Consider the following 21,077-nt stretch of genomic DNA (forward strand, 5'->3'; position numbering starts at 1 on the left):
AACCCTAACCCTAACCCTAACCCTAACCCTAACCCTAACCCTAACCCTAACCCTAACCCTAACCCTAACGTTTCGCACGGAAAAGGCATGTTGACGATATTAGGTGCTGTTTTCCCGCACCGCGGTTACAAATGCCTCTGCAAAGCTGACGGATATCAGGAAGTGGTTAGTGAGTCAGTACACAGGATGAAAGGAAGACCGTTGTTCATACTGCTGGGTCTCTCTAAGCACTACCCAGCTCCAGTGCACGAGCAAATGAACACGCCAACTTCGCATGTTCATGTTGGTACTGCGTGTGAAGGTATTGGCACAGCGAAGAATTCATCTAAGGTCACAATTCTCCGGTGTGTTGGTGAACTCTCTTACAGCCGCGGTGGCGAAGGGAGAAATCCTCACGGGGAGGTAGGGTTTTTCGATGAGCTGAATATGGGTGGTGAGAGTGGATTTAGAGATGTGCCAGGTTTGTAAAGTGCAGTTGCGACTCACAGCCAGAACGCGATACTGCAGGGTCAGAGGAGGTGTGAAGACAATCTGTCAGGAGCCATCGTCAGTGATATCGCAGGAGGGAAAACGCAGGTGAAGGTGCACGCACACCGAACTTTGGGGTTGCAAGCGGGCAGTTGCAGTGGAAGATTTCCGGCAGTAGCTGCAATACATGGGTTTATACTAGTGCATGACAGACGAGTCGGTGGACGTGGTGGCCTTTTCACTTATACACCGGATTCAGGACAACGGTTGGCCCACTGCTCTCACCGCTGCTTTTAGGAGAAAGATACTAGGCAATTTAGAAGTCTAAAGAGCTTTAGGGGCAGACACTTCAGAATCCCTGTTCTGTGGCAGGCGCGCCACCAAACGAAAAGGGTGAATCACTAAGGGAGACACTGCAACAGCGTGCCTGAAGCAAAGTGTAGTAGATGTCGTGATGCCGCGCCACTCGCCGAGAAGAGTACTGCAACAGCAACGCGCAGCAAAGCACTTACGTGAGCCAGCGCTGCAAAGATGAGGGCTGAGGAGGTGTAGCAAGCAAAACGCGAAAAAAAAAAAAACAATATATTAGCACAGACACGCACAAATAAGCGGAAGTTGGTGGCCTCACTCATCGTCAAATCCTTGGGTGATGTTCACATGCGCGTGCACCGCGTACCTCTTTGTCCTCCTTTGAAAACGTCACTAGACCGCCGCTCAAGTGAAGCGGGATCCTTCAGCTGCGAGATTAACGGGCACCTTACGCAGTACGAGTAGTCCCTCATGAAAACAAAAAGAAACCACTGCAGCTGGGGCGCTTATTTCCGTGACAACTTCTGTATGTGTTGTGCTAGCGTTTGCTTTACCTGAGAGTTGCTGAAGAGGTTGTAGAAGCTGACAGTGTCCTGGGTACGAAGATCTTCGGTGCAGAGCGGGGCTAGGAGGTGACGACGCGACATGTCCTTGATCATCCAATACGGCGCTGCTGAGGGGAGTTCTAGCAGCTTCTCCATGAACTGCAGACACGGCACAACAGCCTCATCGTGGTGCTCTACAATCTCATCTACGAGTCCTACCTGCAAGGCCTTGTCAGCTGACAGCAGTAAGCCCAAGGAGAGCAACTCCTCAGCTTTGCGAAAGCCCACGACATGCTCCATGGAACCAGCCACGTATGGCGGCACCACAAAGCCGTGCTGGGCGGCGGCGATACCAATCATCAAGTCCACTGGCTTTGTGGGATGCCGCCTTGCCATGACGCGGTAGTCAGAAGCAAGAGCGATGATGCATCCCGCTGCGGCAGCGTGCCCGTTAATGGCGCTCACTAGTGGCACCGGCAAGGAATGAAAGGTTCTGAAGAGCTGCTGGAACTGCCCCCAATAGTGCGCAAATCGATCCCTCGAGAGGTTTGTGTTGAGTTCGTTGAGATCAAGACCGGCACAAAAGATGCCCGGGGTCTTAGAGGTGAGGACAATTCCTCTGCATTGGGACTTCTCTGGGTTGCACACATCCTGAATCGTCTGCAGAAGGGCTGAAATGAATTCGGATGTCAGCACATTAGCGCGGCCATTGTTCATCTCGAGAAGCACCACCTTCTCAAGCGGCGACTCTCGCACGACGACGAGATCAGCTGTGTCGGACATGCTTGCAGTAGTCGAGCACGCACGCCAAAGCTGTGGGCGCACATAGAAGGACGGACGACGGCATCTCATGTCTGTTTCGCGTAACTGGGCATCGCACACCGCAGCAAGTCCTGCCAAACAACGGGAAGGGAGAAGTGCAACGAGTAGAATGAGTTAGGGGAGCAGGAAAACGGGAGACACTGTAGGTGATCAGCGCAGAGATGTAAATGGTGCACCATAACGGCGACGCTACCACGAGACTCCAGGTCACCATCAAAGGTGCGCAGCTGAACCTCTTAATTTCCTTAGCAGCAGTTTGCTAATTCTACTGTGGCCTTGTTTGGGGTACGAGGGTTACTTGAGGTCGCGTTGCTCGGGAAGCGACGGAGATCTGTCGCACGGTGAGAAGATAAATTCCACAAGAGGGAAGTGCACTATCAAGCAGCCATACGCGCGTGCGAAGCAAACATTGGATAGGTCTGATGCTCTCTGCGGAGTTAGAGCGTGTCGCGTACAAAGAGCGGAAAGAACTTATTCCAGGAGATGCGCCGATCCGCCCGGGCACCGTCCCAGGTGCCACGACCTCTCACAGTCGTTGCTAGAGTCTGTGTAGCCACAAATGTAGTGAATAGAAATCACACCATTCACATATGGACCTGATTCCCTCGGTCCAGAGCGCGGACATGCACTTGCGCAGTGCAGTCTTGAGAATAGTCAACACTGGAGAGGCACTAGGCTGATCCCGTTCTGCTCCTCTCTCTCTCTGTCTCTCATCCTGAATGGTGATGTGCAGCGGCTCCATACAGTCGGCATGGTAGAGCTGACGGGCACTACTGCGATGCGCACGGATCCACCGAGTGGGGAGTCCGGTAGTACACGAGCGGGCTGATCGTCAAGGGCACAGGTGTGTCGTTAACGGAATGCCGCACAGTACACGCTTCGCTCATGCCAGAGTAGAGGTACGGACTGAGACGGTAAACGCCCAGCGTCACAGACGCGGGCAACTTGATGCACGGGTGATTTTCTTCCATTTAGCGAGCATTCCCATCTCGGATGATCAGGTGAGCGAACACCCTGACGAGTTCCGCTCACGTGAACACCAGGCGTACGTGATGACTGCTCTGCAAAGCCTTGTTTGCGTGGATGGTGACGCGCGGGTTGCTGCCTCTGGCGTGACATCGGGAGGAGGTGTCCAGCGAGAGCATCCCCAGACAGCGCGAAGGCCTTTGGAGAGTGCGCTCAGGATTGGTGGCAAGATGAGAGTATTGTATCGCTGGTTGATGACGTTGTTGAGAGTGCAGCAGTGTGCCGTTTGAGCGGAGACCGCATCATCAGCCGAGTTGTAACCCAGCCACTCTATGAAGCTGCAGATCTGGACATCTGGGAGTTGTTCTCTGTCCTAAGCAGAGTCCTTGTGTTGTACGCAATTGTACTACTCTGGTCTGCACAACGACATAGGAGACGGACTCCCTGTTGGCTAATTTGTCCCCACGTGAGGAAACAAAGCGATGCCATGAAAAACCGAACGACCAGTAACGTGGCCCGTGGGATGCTGCCTGAGTGGCCTGGTGCGCAACGTCTGTTGCGAGGATACGCTGGCAGAGATGACACGCTTGAATGAAGAAAGGGGAAAAAGAGAGGCAATGTCGAGAAGAAGTGATCGTTAAAAAGAGCTCAGCCTCCCTGCCTACGGCACAGCATGCAGTACTATGGCTTGCACGCATAAGAGGACTCGCGGGTGCAGAGTAAAGGCCTGCAAGCGGCGGCGATGCCTCCAAACGGGTAAATTAGAATGAACCAAATGGAATAACGCAGCCCAAACCCCTTGCTGTCTCCACTCGCCCGCCTTTGCAACTCACAAGAGCCGACACGGTTCATTGCACCTTGATGAAGCGGTGTCAGGGGCCCTCTGTACGTCTTTCGGATTCTGCTCTCTTTAGCTGATCCACTACACGACGCACTTCGCTAGTCATCTTGCACAGAGTTAACTATTCGATAGGAACACGCCAAAAGGAAAATTTAGTATAGACGCTATCAGGCCCATCCACGCAGTGAATAGGACAATATGAGAGGCATGGCATCACGCTCTTTAGCCGTCACATCACAGCCCATCCCAACAGTCGTGCTTTGCTAACACTAGGTGCTTCTCGAACGTGCGGTACACGTTAGCACGTAGTGGCTGCTCACCGTGCACAGACACACCCAACGAAAAAGAAACCGGTGACAAATACAACATGAGCCCTTCGAGGCACACATGCACACAGAGGAAAGAATGAACACGACTTTTGAGCACGCCTAGAATCGACGCGCAGGTGGAACAACGCCGCCGCCGCCTCCGCGGCCCGCCATGTTGACCGGAATCTTTGAGGGTCGGATAGGGGGCGCAGCCGCTGCGGCAGGTGCAACTGCACCCGTGCGTGGGCGCTTACGTGGGTGATGATCGTCGTCGTCGCTGTAGCCGCTCTGACGGTCCTTGGCGGCTGCTCGGCGTTCGAGCTCGTCCCAGCTGGCGGCGCTGGACTCGTCACTTGCGTCACTGTCTGACTCCACGTCACTCTCCTCGTCCTCGAGCCAGGAGCTGTCGTCCGATTCGGAGGACTCATCATCTTCGTCCTCGTAGTACGTCGAATCCGAGTCGGAATCGCCGCCGTCGTCCTCCTCGTCGTCCTCCTCATTCGTCTCGTTGTTGAGCACCGACCAGCCGTCTCCGCGCAGCCACGGGTTCCAGTCTGGGTCCTCACGAATCTCCTTCATTGTGGTGCGCCAGTTCGGGTTCACAGTGGTTTCCATGTAATAGAGCCGCGCGCTCAGGCACCAGTCCTTAATGTGCTCCAGCGAATTGCGCGGGATTGAGTTGATTGTGATGACCGGCTTGTTGTAGTCCTTCAGGATGAGTGACATGTCAAACGTTGCACCGCCTGGGATAATGCGCTCGAAGGAAACCACCTCGACCTCCTGGACGCTCTGTGTGAAAGCTGGGGTGTCGCTGATAGCCCAGAGGACCTCGCGATTGCCTTTAAACGTCGTCATGGAACGAGCATGAACGCCGTCGAAGGAGAACTGATTGGTGGGCAGCTGCGTCTTGATCTTGCTCCGCTCCTCCACGGCATGGGCAAAGGTGATGAACTGCTTGTTTGTCTGCCGAATGCGCATTTCATCGCGCTCCTCCGCCTGGACTTCATCATCGAAGGATCGTCGCGCACTACTCGCCAGCTCGCTGCTCTCCAGCACCTCTGCCACAAATTGCACATCCGAGATGCTCTTGCGGTTCACTTCGATGGGCTTTGTGAGGGTAACATGGTAAATCACGTAGATACTTTTCACCGCAGGTTGAAAGATGACGTGTTTGATGTTCTCAAAAAGCATGTCCAACGGGGCACCACCAAGAAATGAGAATCGCAGCCCGTTGGCATGCAGCTCAAGGTTGCCCACGCAGCCCTTGCTCTGGCGGTTCGTGTTCGCGATCGGCGGGCGAATCTTGACTGTCGGGAGCCGCAGTGGATTGGGGGTGACCGTCAATCTCCCGTTAGAGGCGGAAGTGAGGGCACGCTTGCGGGCGGCGTCCTCGTTCTTGATCCGCTGCTGAATGCCTTGGATGGCGATTACAGCATCGGTGAAGACGTTCCTCGGGCTCGAGTACGTCAGCTCCTTCAGGAAAACCTTGGTGCGGTTCAGCTTGTAGCCTATATTGGCCTCCTGCATGCTATGGAACACAATGGTCATGATGTACTTATCACCTTCAGCCCTCACATCGACCTTGTTTACCGTCGACACGTGAAAGGGCACAGCACGACCGCACACTGGCAGCCACATCACCTTCTTCTCCGGCTGCACAAAGATGCCGTTGTTGCCCTCCAGAGGCGGCAACCGGTCACCTGGCTTGTACGGAGTTAGTTCACCCAGAGACAGACGGCCTACGTCGTATGTACGGTACTCCTCCGTTGAGGTCTGCACCCCTTTTTTGCCACCGGCCGCCACAAACTCGGCGTGCAGCTCGCTCAGCAGCTGTCGCAGCTCCTGCTCGCGCTGCACTTCGCGCGAGAGCACAACGGTCTCGGACTGGCCCTGGCGAGTGATCTTGTTCAAGTTGCGCCGCGCCTGCTCCTGCGCCTCCGTCGCAGCGGCCGTTTCATCGAGGTCTTCGTAGAGAATCTCCGCCAGTTTGCGTGCGACTTTTGTCTTGAGCTCCGCCACACCACCGCGTATGATTACGGTGTCAGTGAGCTCAACGTCAAACGTGCCCTCGCCGTCTGCGCTCGGAACGGACTCCAGCACGACGCGTATCACGAAGCTCATCCCATTGGTGACGATCGCGATACCCTTCTCCGAAATGCTCCCGCGCGCTTCGAGGACGAGAAGACCTGTAGAGAACCCGAAGTTCCTCGATAGGAAGGAGGCCAGCTCGGCGTTTTGATCGCTCGCGTACTGCATCACGCCAGCGTACACGTCACTGAGTCGAGCACCAGGAACAAGGAGTTCCATGAGCTTAGTGCTCACATCGTAGGCAAACTGATACACTGCTTTGGCGTTCGGCGGTGCGGCCGACTCCACCAAGAGTGTGCGACCAAAAAAAGCGGTGTATCCAACGTTCTTGACGCCAAATCGCACAACGACCACATCACCGTGAATGGGAACATTGCATTCCTCCTTGAGCGTGTCCTCGTCCACGTTGAGTTGGGTTTTGTACGTCCCCCTGTGAAAAAGGCATGGCGGCAGGCCGGTGACGAGGGCGAAATCGTCCACAGCGAGCGACTCGAGTGCCTGAATGGTATTTGGTCGCTCCAGCGTGGTGTACAGCATCTGACGCACGTCGTAGAGGGTCTTGGGATCCGCCTTCGACATCTCCTCCGCAATGCAGTCACGGGCATAACGACGAAAGACAGCGCAGCACAGCCCTGCAGCCTTTTCAACGCAACCGAGAGCGGCATCATCCTTCACGAAAAGCAGCTCACCCAACGCAGGGGCGGCTGACAGAAGCGACTCACTCGGCACGACTCTGCGCACGAGCTCAGCGAAGGTGGTCGCAAATGCACCCTCCTGAATGGCGAACTCGTTCGTTGGGGCACCAACTGTCTTTTCCGCAAGCAGCTTGGTGACCTGCGCCTGTGCCGCCTCGACCCCCTCCACCACCTCAAGAGTGTGTCCCTCGAGCTTTGCCGTCGGCGCCACAACGCGCACGCCTGCTCCGTGGAGAATAAGCGTCACCTCCCTGGTGATTAGTGCGGCGGTGTTGCATACTGGCTCTTTTGCCTCCAGGATGTACTGGAGCATCGCCTGTCCACGCTGGTTATCGGGGGTGTTGACGCTACGCTCTCCAAAGACGCAGGCCCACGCATCGCACTTTTTTGCGGCTTCCTCTCCACGAGCGGCAGCAGCGTGCCACTGCGCCAAAACGGCGCTAAGCCGCGAGGCAGAGATAGAATAGCTCACAGAAGTCTGCATTGTGCACCAGCTCGGGAAAACAGAGGGAATCCCAAGAAGCAAAGCTGGTGTTGATTGGATGAATTCGCCCTTCTACCTTTTTCTCTATACGCGTGTGTTCCGACACGCACACGAACTGCCCTCTACTGCCTGTGCGTGTTCGCGGGTGTATAGGCCAGGGTGTGCCTCTGCAGGAGAATTGCGGAGAAATGAAATGCCTCAGAGGAATGCAACCTTTTCTGCCGCCCCCACCTCTTTCGTCCGCCGTACCAATCGGGGGTCGCTTAAGCCGTAACCCGCGAGCGAGAGTTTAGTGTGGGTATGTGTGTTAGCCGGTTTGCGAAGGAAAAAACGCGGCGCGCTGGTTGCAGTGCCCGACGAGAGAAAAGGGAAAGGGGTAGGAGGGAGAGTGGTGAACAAAACACGCTCCTCATGAGTGTGAGCGCACGAGTATGCCAGAACACAAACACAGCCAAAAGAAAGAAAACGAGAGGAAAACGAAGAGATCAACACGTGCCTGAAACCTGCGCCGCCAGCTGACATGCACACATACACATGAAAGAGAGAGATGGCGAGGAGTGTAGAGGATGAGGGGCACGAAAGCACATTGCGAAGGAGTGGCAACACCAGGCAACGGCGTCAAACAAAAAGAGAGGCGGTAAGGAATTAAAGCGTAGTTCATTCATGGCGGGTGTGAACGGAAGTCAGTAGAAGGCGCGAGTGTCATAATTCCTCTTCAGTCATTGTGGCACGAGTAGGCTGTGAACGTTGGAACGCTATGTTCTCCCATGAAAGAAAAATACATAAGCTGCGCCGGAGATGTACTCGGACAGCTTCATTCCTCAACACTCTATTGTGGCGGACTACGAGTCCCATCTCCTGTGCTGCTGGAGTTGGCCTACCATGGGTGTACGCACGGGCACCGCGATCGCCTCCACGTCCACACGCCGCTAGGCAACTGTGATTTTAACCTTTTTTGCTTACGCGATGGCCACAAACCAACGAGCCAACAAGAAACACAAACATCAGCCTAGGATAGACGAGCCTCCTCAGATGCTCAGAGAAACGACGTCCCGCACGCATACGCGAGGACGCAAGTGCACACGTAGTCAGAGACGCAACAAGCTAAAGAGATGAAGAGAGCAACAGTGTACACTTGTGCATCGTCGCCTCCAGCGGGTCTGTGCGCCTAAGACCCCCTCTTTGGCTTGCCATGAGGTTAACTGAGCCAGCGACACTTCGCTGGTGCTGGCGAAGACCCTCTCAGGAGGGCAGCAATGATCGCCAGCCTCACGTCTTGACACGCTTATATTTCAAAATCTTGGCGCGCCGAGCCTCCTCCTGTTTTTCGTGGGCGTGCGTGCGGATGCCCATGAGCTTGTACTTGCGCGCCTTACGCAGGCTCTTGCGGTACTTCTTTCTGGCCTCGGTATACTTCTTCAAGTCGTACACCTTCTTCTTAGGCGCTGCAGTCGCCGGCTTGGCACTCTTGGCATCCTCCACATCCGCCTGGCTCACAAGCTGGGCAGCCGCGAACTCGTCTCGGAAGTACATGTACAGTGGAGGAGAGGTCAGCTGGCACTCGTCAGTGGCCAGCTTGTTAAGATCTTCGTCCTCGCTGGGCACAAAGGTGGGAAAAGCCGGTGTGCCGCGGTGCTCATTCCACAGTGTGTATCCTTTTGTGTTGATGGTATCCCGAAACTTCACGTAGGTCCCGACATCGGCGTCAATCAGGGTAGGCAGGTAGATGAGTGAGTTCTTGTAGTCGATGCGCCACACTGGAACACCTTGGTAGGTTTCAGCAGACGCGCCGGTCTGCCCTGCCATGCGATGGCCAGGGTAGATGCGCTTCTGTCCTTCTGCACCCATGCAGCCGGGACGTCGCTGCCACTTGGAGTCTCCAAGCCAGACATAGCCACCGTCGAAGCCGTGGCGAAACATGACTCCTTGGTAACCGTAGTCGGTGTTCTGAAAAGTAATGGTCACTTCCTGGCCAGGTTTGAAGTGCCGCACATCAAGTTTAGTTCCAACTGGCGCGTACGCGTCCGGCGTCACTGGAAAGCCGGCAGACACATGCTTCACAGGTACGCCCGCGGCTTTGTAAAACGCAGCCACGTGCGGTTTGTGAAACTCCACTGGTACGTTCATGGCGCCAACATAGACCTTGTCGGTCCCCACATCGCCGTTACGAGTCGAGTGTTTTACAATCTGGTTGTCAGGGAACCAGAAGGCAGTACAGTCGAACTGGTTGCCCAGGTCATCGTAATCTTTGCAAGTGAAAACCTTGACGCCGACCATCCCAAAGCGAACACTGTAAAACATGTTGAACTCTCCAAACGGCGGCGGGTTGTCCCAGGCACGCGTGTCTTGGTAGAGCTCGGGGAATTTATCGCGCAAGCGACGAAACGCGTCGTACTTATCCTCGCGGATCGCGTCGTAGGTAGTCTGCAGTTGCTCCACCTGCCATTCGCGGGGGTTCTCGGGGATTTTCGGGTACAAGCTCATCTTGTCGCCATGATCGAATAAGTAAGGGTAGTAACAGTGGTACATATCACGGTCTTTTTCCGTCATGAGCGAAGGATAGCAGCGATACCAGTCTGTCCGAACACGCCGATCGCCAGGGCCCCCACCGCTGCGCCATCGCCGTGCTACACGCAAGGCAACGCCAAGAGCACCGCTATTGAAATGCCGCATTTCGCTTCAGAACGCACACGCACCAACCTACCAATGCCTACACAGACGAAATGGAGCCAAAAAGTGAACCGAAAAGAGCAAATATAGCCCAGCAGCGGCAGCTAGTGCTGCCGTGCCAGGGCAGCTCCAGTGCGATTCAACCTTCCCCTCCAGAGCGTCACAACACGTGCGCGTCGGCTTGCCTTGATGAGGTGCAGGGTCACAAATGGTGTCAGCACGTGTATGCACAACGAGAAAGTTGATCTAAAGAAGGTCCTCTGCGTGCGTGAGGCACAGGTGCGGCCCAAGTACAGAGTACGAGTAGAGGAGGGCTTCACGGGATACCGCCGCCTAACAGTGAGTGAGCAGCGGGTGCAAAAAAAAGCGTTAAGGCAAACAGTAAGGGGAATGTCAAGGACAAAGAGCAATGAAGAGAAACGCAGAGAGCAAAACGTGCTAGACATGGCGCCGCTCCAGTGCAGGAAGGGAATGGTACAACTAAGAAAAGGAATACCGTACTGTGCACGACACACCCTACAGGATGTATTCCAGTGCGTCGATGCACTAGTGCTGGCAACTCAGTGAAACAATCTGACCAGCAAGGGAATGCTACTGCGGTAAGCCACCATATCCTCCCCAGGAGCCCAGGCGCCAGTGAAGAAAGCTCACTGGACAGTTGGTGTGCAGCAACCGCAACGCCCCCACTCTCTCCACTTTCTTGGACCTTGCCTTGTATTGAGCATGGTAATAGACTCCAAAGTGCGTGCGCCTGCACTTGTGCAGATGCTCAAGCTCTACGTTGCCACAGGCGGCGGCACACATACACGCGCAGAGAAGCGAAACGTGGCGGGTGCAAAGAAGAAGGGCACACCATCTGTGCTTCTGCTGCAGTGGGCCACTTCTAAAGCCACTAGAGAGGACAAAGCAGCCCACAAGCCACTACCAACAAGACACTGCACCGTCATATACGAACGCCTACACTTCTATGTGCTCTCAGAGAGAGAGACATGTACACAAGTATAAACTGAGAGTCGTGGCAGAGCTGCGGTGCTACTCTGTGGACCTCAGCAACGGGTCATAGCTACGCGTCAATGCCATCATGCGCTGCTCAATTTTATCCCGAAAAAAGTGCTGTGGCTCCATCAGGGTAAATAAGTAGCGGAGTGTCGCATGGTCACGGTAAAAGCGCGTATTTAACACCGCCGACTCTGGCATGTCTGCGCGAAGCTGTTGCACCTCGAACGGTGCATGCTTAAACCAGCGATGAGGAAACGTACGCCAGGTGGCACGCGCCACCGGCTGGCGGTATCGGTGAACCCCGTCAGTTCGCAAGTCACGGTGACCCTTGCCGGCACTCTTCACAAGGCGATCCAGCACAGGTTGGGTCAGTAGCAGCAGCAGCTTATCACACCACTGCAGGTAAAGCTGGTGGGCCTCCTTGAAATCTTCTTGGGTGCGATAGTTGTTGCGGCGCCGCAGGCTTCGATCCCCGTGGCCGTGCAAAAGTCGACGGTACTGCTCAGGTTTCGACTCACGCAAGCCTCGCTTAACGCGGCGCTCAAACAGGACCGCGTTCGCCTCCGGGTCTGCGCAACGAAGGTGTGCAATCAATGCATAGCACAGGTCGTGGAGCTCCTGCGACGCAGCCTCGAGCTCATCAAACTCGCTCTCGTCTAGGTCAGGCATTTCCTCGACTGTCCCACGCACCTCGGTCGACAGAGAGCCCTCGTCTCTGTGACGGTAGTCGTCGGGGCCTCGGAGCGCCTGCGCCTCGGGTGGCAGTGATACCGTAGACGCGTAGCGTACAGTTGTGTACGGCAGCAACGGTAAGACGGTTGCACATCGGCGGAGTGCCCGTCCTACAGTGTGGCCCACAGCTGCGGTCACACACGACTGCATAGCGTCTGCTTCGAGTTCCCTTTCTGTCAAAATATGATGCTCTTCCACGCTCAGCAGCGCTTTTTATCGCCGCTGCGAAGAGAAAACAACAACTCCCTCACTTCAAGATAGAGAGTTGAATACGTACTTGAATGCGTAGTGAGGAGGGAGAAGAAATGGAGACCTTGAGATCGACAACATGCGTGACGGTGCGGCAGTAAAAGGATTGACAAAACGAACGCATAGCTTTACACACGCAGCCATCACCATGCACACAGAACTGCTTGAGAACATTCGACACAAACAGAGCAGCGCCCCCAACGGGGCGTTGAATGGTGGTGAAGTGCAGGTTAGAGCCCTCCGAATAGCCCTTGTGATACCCAAGAGGTGTTGATTTTCCCAGTGCGTCCGTTCTCTGCCATAAAACGTAAATTCCACTCCACTCCACCACCGGCCCTGGCAGGTCACAGGCCCACCGCGCCGTGCAAAGCAGCCGTAGGCACGCGCCACAGCAGCGCGCCGACGCAGTCATCTGAGCGCAGGCCCTGTCGGGAACGCTGCACACCCACCCCACACGCCGCCACGTGCTCCATCTGCCTCGGGGTGGCGCAGGCGCCGCGCGCCAGCAGGCAGTGAGAGCCGGGTGCGAGACGCTCGAGCCAGGCAGACACCCTGCCCACCACACGGGCCGCACAGACGTGTTCACCGTCGCGGGTCGCCACGACGCATCGCCGTCCAGGGGCGGCCCGCCGACATCCGTAGCGATGCATCTCGCTCTGGCCTCTCCCCGGCGTCGTCAGGTGCCTGACCCCGTCAACGCCAGAAGTGGGGCGGCATTGGCGGGGATAGGGGAACTGCCTGACTTTCCCACGGAGTGGGGTACTGAACCCTGGGATCCCGCGCACTGGGGTGCTCCACCGACATTGGCGTGTCAAAGAGGGGAAAAGAAGCAGGAAGACATCTGAGAAGAGAGATTACTTCTGAAGAAGATACAGCGGGCAGACTTCCACAACGCCAGGGGGACTTGTAGAGACGATAAAGGAAGCCAAAGCATCTTTGTGCGACTCTGCAGCAACACGCAGATGGAGCTTGGGGCGACAGCAGCACAGAATTCCGCGTCGCACAATCGCAGCAACACAGGAGCTAAAAAGTTCTAGCGCCCTGCTATGATACGAATATGCTCCCCGGCAGCGCGAGAAAATGGTTCAGTGGACAATATAAACAGATGATTAGCGTTGGGCCTTTCTTACCTTTAATGTGGGGCAAGATTACCTGTAGAGAGCCTGCATGCGTCCACCACTCAGGTGCAGGGCAGTATTGCGTAAAGGTGCATGTACAGGTCCTCCAAAAGAAAAGCAGCGGTAGGGTCATCCGGCACCCTTTGCACCACGCAGATTAGGGCGCTATCTCGACCAGCTAGCCGACTCGCAAGACTCTTCGCGCATGTAGCAGGAATACGCACGGTCAAGGAGGTGTCCTGCGCCGCAGACGTTTGAGAGCTGTCGAGGCACGAGCTGCATTGCAGCGTACACGCACCTGCGGACAGTGACGCCTGAGCACAGGCTACTGTGCCGCCATACACGGAGCGTAGTGACAAGGATGGAAAGAGAAAGAGGAACCCCATAAGCGCTCGCTGAGGTGCCTCAGGGTCAATTACCTCCCGAAGCACGTCAGTCGCCGCAAGGTGGATAAGCGTCAGGCGCGCCAAGTGGGCCTCAGCAGAGGAGAAGAGGTGGGTGACGATGGAGTACTGGCTAGAGATGTTCGCGTCGGTTGTCGAAAACAGGCACCGCCGCACCAGCGCGATGCGCAGCATGCAATGCACCCGCTTCACCGCAGCCGCATAGCGAGACGCGGTATTGCTGGATGCGGTGTGATCGCTAGCTTCGCCGTGTGACAACAAGATCGTCGAATGAGTGAGAAGGGTGCACCAGCAGCCTTTTGCGTCCGTGCCTGTGCCGGGCAGCCAAGCGAGAGGAAGCTGCCCGGACTCCCTAACCGGATCCCACCGCAGGACCCCTTCGTCTTCGGCCTCACCCAGTTTCTGGTCGAGGGCGCGGCTGAAGTGCGACGCGACCACATCACCGCGAACAGTGGTGCTGTTCTTGGCGTCTACATCGACCAGCCCGTCACCGGCAGACCCACGGGAGGAGAATGCGGCGCGGTCCTCTGCGTTTTTTGCGTCGGAGCCGAAAGCGGCAAGGGCATCCAGCAAGAGCGCCTCTTCGGACACAAGAGCATCGCAGAGTGGATGAAGGTGTTGCTCTGCCTGCCACCGCAACGCCGCCTCTCGCCCATGCCCTGGCATGTCAATAGAGCTTAGTAGTGTCAATGTGAGCGCCTGAGTGGCCGCGTCGGCGTGGACGAGCTCGCTGGGGCCCTTCGAGTGGACGTCTGTGCAACCGACAAGTAAAGCTCCCCAAGTAAGGAGTTGGTGACAGCCAGAGTCACTTGCCAAGTCACAGATATGGCCTGCGGAAGTGACGATCGCCTCGGCCAGGTCTCGAGGCATGCTGTCGTAGTACATTGCGAACGTCCAGACAAGCAGGCGCATCAGCGCGATGGCGGTGCCAGTGGGGAGCTCCCGATCACGTCGCTCAATGTCGTGCATCAGCGCACGCACATACAGCAGCGTCGGCTTGCCCGAGTTTGAAGTATGCAGCAGGACATCACGCTCTAACTGGTACGCACTCGATGTCGCCACATGAAGCGAGCGAACAGCAGCTTGCAAGCTTTTCTCAGTCTCCGCTGTAGAAACCGTGTCATTTGGTTGAAAAACCGACAGGTGCCGGTGGCGCATCGGCAGCTGCCGGCGCACCAGGCGGTTCAGCTTCTCTCGGCAATGCAGCCACAACGTGCGTGGCGACTTTTGCCACAGGTCTGCAACGTAGGCCGCCACATGATGCCCCCACCACACGTCGAGCGCATGGTGGCGAAGCCACCCAACGCAAACGGAGCCGTCGGGCAGCACAAGAAGGTCAAAGAGAGGGCGCCATGTCGCAGCACGCTCGTCGGTGGGAAACACCGGTGCTACAGAGAACGACGAAGTGGTGTCCACAATCGAGTCACTCTCCTCCGCCTGGGTATCATCCTGTTGGTTGGCAACGTACTCTAAGCAGCGAGCGGCATAGTCCTTCTCAAACGCCGACAGCTCACAGTAGTTTGTAGCAATTGTGGGCAGAGCTGAAGGAGGATGGGTAGCGACCGCCAGCGGTGGGGCTGAGCCTGGCGGACCGGTGCCGATTCGCAAAATAAACGGGGTGGCGATAGTGTGGCGTACGTGGGACAGCAAGCGCTGCCACGGCTCAGGTCGTCGCATTTGGGAGACGCACATCAAAGCGTCTGCAAACGAACGCACAAATCCGCTCCTCGCAATCCCTGTTGCGTTCGTGGTCGAGACGCTCAGAAGTGTCTAAGATGCCGCAGGGGGAAAGGACAACGGCGCATCGCCACTGAGGGAAAGTTGTGGTCATTACAGGAACCCAGCATGAGGGGGAGGGGGGCACAAATGATGTACGATAAGAGAGGGTGAACAGAACAAGCGAGAGGGAGAGAGGATACGCGTGATTGTTGTCAACAATGAAAGGGGAGGAGATGGAGAGGCTTCAGCGGTAGAGAACGCGCACATATCATTGAAGGTGGGACCGTTTTCCTTTTCAACATCCTCTAGATCTCTCTTTCCCCAGTAAACTTAACTGACATGCGCAGTGCACACGTGTTGCTTCGCGCGTAGCGTATAGAGCGGAGGCCCATACACATGCAGACAACAGTGAAGAAAAAGCGAAGCCTACTTCTCAGTCACAATGAAAGAAGAAGTCGACAAAAACCCTTCCCACTATCGTCTCGCGTGCGAACAGTCCCACGGACGTACGTGGAGGCGCCATGTTGTTATCAAGGGGGAGGGGGGAGTAGAGAGAGACTTATTGGCTCCACATCATCTGTCATCGCCACATTCACTTCCTCCTACATTACCTGTGCTGCAGGGGAGTTGCCTTCACGTTATGAAGAGAGAAAAAGTCCGCAGAATTGTTCTGCCCCAGTGCTTGTCGGTTGGTAGGAAGAGAATAGCGCTGGCGCTTACCCGTCTGCTATTCCACTCTCACGCAGTGAGCAGGCATGACGTTTCGCAACAGAGTCGGTGTGAAGCCCTGCGGGTGCTCTGCTCACTCCACCCCCTGACAGACACGCACACGCACCCACACACACGTGCCAGCCACGGCTGCCGCTTTACTTCGACTCCGCTGCCTCCTTCGCCGGTCCCATCAAGCGGACGGCAGTGAAGAGTTCCGCATCCGCATCCGTCACCCTCTTGCGCGACTCCTGGTGTGTCGTCACGATGTTGGTGAGGGTTCGGATGAGGACTTTCTTCACGTCACCGGTCATGATGCGGCCCAACATGTAGTCCTTCTGGAGGCGCTTCAACTCCTCGTCATCCTCAAGGAAGAAGCGGAGCCACTGCACAGATATGTCCACGTTAGTGTTCGCGCCAAGTAGCAGCTGCTCCTTCTTATCGGCACCACCACCGCTGAAGGCATGCTTGCTGATCTTGTCCTTGATCATCTTTGGGGTGTCCGTCAGAAAGACCGCAGCACCTGTAGAGGAGCTCATCTTGCCCTTCGACCCACTAAGACCCGGAAAGAATTTGGAGTGGATGACGGCTGGCTTCAAAAAGCCCATGCGTGGGGCCACATCGCGCGTAAGGCGGAAGTACGGGTCTTGATCAATCGCCTGCGGAATCATACAAAAGACATTGCCCTTCCCTAGCGGAAAAATGTGCGGAAACGCTGCAGAGAAGGACGGCGCGGCCTGAATGGCGGGGAACATCCAGCGGCCGCAGTTATCCTCCATCTTGAAGCCGAAGCAGCCCCGCACCTGGCTAGCCGTGTAAGCCTTCTCGATGCGCGCAACAATGCGATACATTTTACCAACGTACTCGAAGTCTCTGAAGATAAACGTCAGATTTGGGTCGAAGCCAAAGGCAATAATGTCCTTCAAGTTCTCCGTCGTCATTTTGTCAATTTCCTCTAACGTCACATCTTTGAAGAAGAACTTCTCGTCATCGGTGAGCTGAATCACCAGCGGCACCTGAAAGGTATCCTGTAGCCACTTGGTGAACATGAAAGGGATCAGATGCCCAATGTGCATCGACTCGCTGCTGGGCCCACGCCCAGTGTATAGGTAGAACGGTTCCCCCTTCTCGTATGCATCCAGGATGAGGTTCAAATCACGATGAGAAAAGAAGATGCCACGGCGCAGAAAATGGTGAGGCTTCGTCCCGGTCAGCCGCTCTATCCGATCCAGCACCCTCTCGTCAATCGCCTGGCAGCCAAAGTGCTTGATGAGCTTGTCGTAGTCCACGTCACCCTCTACTGTCCACGGGGTCACGATAGCCTCCTGCACAGCGGGGCCCTCCATGCTTAAGAAATCCGCAAAGAAACAATGAGCGGCAAAAAGAGGTGTAGATCCCAACTTTGAATCCAACTGAGATGTGCAGCCGAAGCTCAACTCGTGAGCACTACCAAAAGAGATGAGCAACAGCGATGCCATGCAATACATGGTTTCATCAGCAGGGTATAAGGCAGTAAAGGCACCGAGTAAGTAGAAGCCTGGAGAGTGCAGACGGAAGAGGGGCAGCGGGAGCTCCACCATCAAGCACGGTGAAAAAAGCTACTGAGTAAGCTGCGTAGCGTTAAGCCATACATGGTCACCCACCAATAAAAGAAGGTAGGAAAGATGAAGAGGAGCTAGCAGGCCGCAAGTCTGGAGCCCACTAAGAGGAGTTCCCTCTGTGTTTTCCCCACCGCTACGCAGAAAGCGTCCGACGCGATTGGTAGGCGTGGTCACACGCAAGCAAATGCAGCACAATCGTGGACAACAGAGAACGTGAAAAGACAACAGCAAAACGTAGTGGCAGAGAACAAATCAAATAGAGAAAAAAAATTTCCCAGTGCGTCCGTTCTCTGCCATAAAACGTAAATTCCACTCCACTCCACCACCGGCCCTGGCAGGTCACAGGCCCACCGCGCCGTGCAAAGCAGCCGTAGGCACGCGCCACAGCAGCGCGCCGACGCAGTCATCTGAGCGCAGGCCCTGTCGGGAACGCTGCACACCCACCCCACACGCCGCCACGTGCTCCATCTGCCTCGGGGTGGCGCAGGCGCCGCGCGCCAGCAGGCAGTGAGAGCCGGGTGCGAGACGCTCGAGCCAGGCAGACACCCTGCCCACCACACGGGCCGCACAGACGTGTTCACCGTCGCGGGTCGCCACGACGCATCGCCGTCCAGGGGCGGCCCGCCGACATCCGTAGCGATGCATCTCGCTCTGGCCTCTCCCCGGCGTCGTCAGGTGCCTGACCCCGTCAACGCCAGAAGTGGGGCGGCATTGGCGGGGATAGGGGAACTGCCTGACTTTCCCACGGAGTGGGGTACTGAACCCTGGGATCCCGCGCACTGGGGTGCTCCACTGTCAGGGGGAGGGAAGGAGACGAAGAAAAAGCAAGACGAGCACCAATGGGCATATGCCTACTGCGGCAATATTGATAGATTCGGCTGTAGAGATCGTAAGACAACGCATAAGAGAGGGTAAAAAGCGTAACAGCCTACCTCTCCCCAATCTCAGCGAGAAGGGCCAACAAAGACAGAGTAAGCACAGAGGGGGAGAGCTAACACACGAAATAAGTGGCTGAGATCAGTGCAGACACGAACCGTCAGAGAGCGTTAGCTGAAGTGGGAGAGAGGGGGGCGAACTGCATGCATGTATCAATGGTAAGAGACAGCTCGACAGATCAGCTGAGGAGAAGGCCAATGCTAACGATGGCAAGCATGATCAGCATGCATATGAAGAGAATCTTGTTCCGGGAGGACGTTGTTTGATACTGCTGCGCGCGGCGCAGGTGCTGCGAGGCGTTGCGAGTAGCGCGCTCTGCCGCAGAGAGGTTATTGTCGACGACCTCGAGCTGCTCTCCTTGCTCGTTGACCATCCCGCTGATATGCTGGAAAATTTCGTGGATGTCCCGCACGTTGTCCGCGATTTCACCTGTCTCGCGCTGGCGCTCTAGCATGAGCTCCTCGTACATGTCGCGCTCAAACTGAACCCGTTGCGGAGACTCTCTGGCCAGCAGCGACTGCCTTTCGATTTCATCGTCATCCTCGCTTGCCTCACGGAATGTCTGAAGCGCGCGGCTGCTTTGAGCGCCCCGTGCAGACTCGCCTTCCATACACTTACGGTAGAAGTCGTTGCAGGTCCTCTCATAATCCTTGAGAATCACTTCAGCGTCTTTGGCAAGCTTTCTACCCTCGTCGCTAAGGCTCTTGTCGAGTAGTATGAAGCGCTCAAATGACTTAACTATCTTGCGAATATCCTGCACATCGGTAACGTTGGCGGCATGTGTGATGCGCTTCACCTCCTCGCGCTCTCTCTTGATTTCTTCGATGGAGCTGCGCCGGTTAGAGATACGCCGTATCGCTGTTATCTTCTGCCCCAGCGACTGAAGGTGCTTTGCGAGCAGGTCGCAGGCGCGGCGCCAGCTGGGGTCCGCCATTGCATGCGTAAAGAGGGCAGTTGTGCGCCGGAGAGGAACAAAGACGCCGTCTGATCGTTCACTAGAAGGCGCAGTGGCAAAAAATAAAGTGGAGGGGACCCTAGTCGTACACAGCGATGTGTGCGCGTGCGTGCTACGCCAGTGACAGCTTTGTCTCCCTCTGCACTTGTGGAAGGATTTAGTACGAAGGGAGGAGAACGGTGAAGCGCTCCTGCCAATAAAGACGAGAATAAAGAAGGCGACGAGGATTGGGGAAGCGTCAGGCGTCTAACGTGCGCTTGCAAGGAAGAGGCGTGCTTCTTCCTTCGTTGCTATGATGGAGCCTCAGGAACAGGCAGCAGTTACGGAAGGAACTCCGCAGAGATTGCGAAACAGTCGACCACAAGCGTCTGACTAGAGCACGTGCGTCAGATAAGAGAGAGAGAGAAAGGAGGGAAAGAAAATGCTAATAACAATGGAGCGGCATGCAAGAGGCAAATGGCGGCGACTGGGAGACAAAAAGAGCAGTGCCATGCGGTTGGAGTTTGAGCGATACAGCACACCCCCAGCACTCCCATAACCCTCCGCTGCGCGCATGGGGTGATGCAGCGCATCTGGAGAAAAAGGTGAGTGACAGGAGTAGGAAAAGGCTTGGAACGGCCGCTCTCTTCGGTTATTTTTCACCTCAATACTGCTCTAGCCTATTGCTGTTGCGGCAGCGGCTGAGCAGTAACGCCTCTTTGTTTTCTCCTCGGCAAGTGGTGCGCCGCAGGGCCCACTCAGAGACACTGTCGCCTCAGCGGCGAGTCCTGTAAGCGTCGATTTTGTCTCACAACGCACTGGCCACAGCAGTCTCACACCTGTAGTAGGACACGGTCCCGGCCAGATCCACAAAGCCGACGAAGCAGCTTACGTCATCCTCCCTGTGTGCTGCTTGCCACACCTCCACAAGTGCTATCCACTCCGCCAATGCTGCCGCACTGATAGAATTAGAGTCACTCGCCTCGACTGGGATGAAGAGATACTGTCGCTTCGCACCGCTGTCATCGATCCATGTGCTCGAGACGGCGAATGCGGCATTCGAGACGAAGTTTACGTACTGCGTGGTCCACAGCGGTAGCCGAATCCGTACATCCTCGTAGAGGGCAGTCAGAAAAGGGCTGTGACTCATGCAGTGCGCAGCTGTCCACGGGGTGCACGGTTGATGTCGGTGAAAGTAAGGGAGAGAGCAAATAGGGCGAATAGAGGGGACAAGAAAGAGAGTAGAGCAACGAAGCTTCAAGAGAAGGAGCGGGGAAGTTAGCATCTCGCCCAGCGGGTGTTGCGGGGCGGATCTTTTTGTGCTGGACGTGCTCCCTCTTTGTCTTGGGAGAAAGAAACATCGCCACAGGCCTCTCCGGGCCCCTTTTGCAAGTCATGCAGTACCAAAAGGAAAACGATGAGAGAAGCCGTGCTGTCGACGAGAGAGGAGCTGGAAGAAAGGGGGTCTCACTCCTCCGCAC

General features: G+C 56.0%; 8 protein-coding genes across 8 annotated transcripts, besides 2 other annotated features; all 8 read right to left on the reverse strand.

Annotated features, from left to right (window-relative positions):
* Positions 1 to 1,283: 1,283 nt before the first annotated feature.
* LPMP_290010 (3,2-trans-enoyl-CoA isomerase, mitochondrial precursor-like protein) lies at positions 1,284 to 2,174 on the reverse strand (the record flags this gene model as incomplete). Its single annotated transcript, XM_010702592.1, has 1 exon — positions 1,284 to 2,174. The coding sequence occupies one exon, from the start codon at positions 2,172 to 2,174 to the stop codon at positions 1,284 to 1,286; it is 891 nt and encodes a 296-aa protein (XP_010700894.1).
* Positions 2,175 to 4,379: 2,205 nt separating this feature from the next.
* LPMP_290020 (transcription factor-like protein) lies at positions 4,380 to 7,526 on the reverse strand (the record flags this gene model as incomplete). The annotated part of the gene is made up of 1 exon (XM_010702593.1): positions 4,380 to 7,526. The coding sequence occupies one exon, from the start codon at positions 7,524 to 7,526 to the stop codon at positions 4,380 to 4,382; it is 3,147 nt and encodes a 1,048-aa protein (XP_010700895.1).
* A 1,269-nt stretch (positions 7,527 to 8,795) lies between these two features.
* LPMP_290030 (ribosomal protein L3-like protein) lies at positions 8,796 to 10,199 on the reverse strand (the record flags this gene model as incomplete). Its single annotated transcript, XM_010702594.1, has 1 exon — positions 8,796 to 10,199. One exon carries the CDS (start codon positions 10,197 to 10,199, stop codon positions 8,796 to 8,798), a length of 1,404 nt encoding a protein of 467 aa, XP_010700896.1.
* A 1,029-nt stretch (positions 10,200 to 11,228) lies between these two features.
* On the reverse strand, positions 11,229 to 12,077 carry LPMP_290040 (hypothetical protein; the record flags this gene model as incomplete). Its single annotated transcript, XM_010702595.1, has 1 exon — positions 11,229 to 12,077. The coding sequence occupies one exon, from the start codon at positions 12,075 to 12,077 to the stop codon at positions 11,229 to 11,231; it is 849 nt and encodes a 282-aa protein (XP_010700897.1).
* Positions 12,078 to 12,456: 379 nt separating this feature from the next.
* Positions 12,457 to 12,972: a repeat region.
* A 384-nt stretch (positions 12,973 to 13,356) lies between these two features.
* LPMP_290050 (hypothetical protein) lies at positions 13,357 to 15,390 on the reverse strand (the record flags this gene model as incomplete). The annotated part of the gene is made up of 1 exon (XM_010702596.1): positions 13,357 to 15,390. One exon carries the CDS (start codon positions 15,388 to 15,390, stop codon positions 13,357 to 13,359), a length of 2,034 nt encoding a protein of 677 aa, XP_010700898.1.
* Positions 15,391 to 16,283: 893 nt separating this feature from the next.
* Positions 16,284 to 17,705, reverse strand: LPMP_290060 (tryptophanyl-tRNA synthetase, putative; the record flags this gene model as incomplete). Its single annotated transcript, XM_010702597.1, has 1 exon — positions 16,284 to 17,705. One exon carries the CDS (start codon positions 17,703 to 17,705, stop codon positions 16,284 to 16,286), a length of 1,422 nt encoding a protein of 473 aa, XP_010700899.1.
* Positions 17,706 to 18,001: 296 nt separating this feature from the next.
* Positions 18,002 to 18,517: a repeat region.
* A 323-nt stretch (positions 18,518 to 18,840) lies between these two features.
* Positions 18,841 to 19,596, reverse strand: LPMP_290070 (Qa-SNARE protein, putative; the record flags this gene model as incomplete). The annotated part of the gene is made up of 1 exon (XM_010702598.1): positions 18,841 to 19,596. One exon carries the CDS (start codon positions 19,594 to 19,596, stop codon positions 18,841 to 18,843), a length of 756 nt encoding a protein of 251 aa, XP_010700900.1.
* An 808-nt stretch (positions 19,597 to 20,404) lies between these two features.
* LPMP_290080 (hypothetical protein) lies at positions 20,405 to 20,746 on the reverse strand (the record flags this gene model as incomplete). The annotated part of the gene is made up of 1 exon (XM_010702599.1): positions 20,405 to 20,746. The coding sequence occupies one exon, from the start codon at positions 20,744 to 20,746 to the stop codon at positions 20,405 to 20,407; it is 342 nt and encodes a 113-aa protein (XP_010700901.1).
* Positions 20,747 to 21,077: the final 331 nt, after the last annotated feature.

This window comes from Leishmania panamensis, assembly GCF_000755165.1.
Source record: "Leishmania panamensis strain MHOM/PA/94/PSC-1 chromosome 29 sequence".
Taxonomy (NCBI): domain Eukaryota; phylum Euglenozoa; class Kinetoplastea; order Trypanosomatida; family Trypanosomatidae; genus Leishmania; species Leishmania panamensis.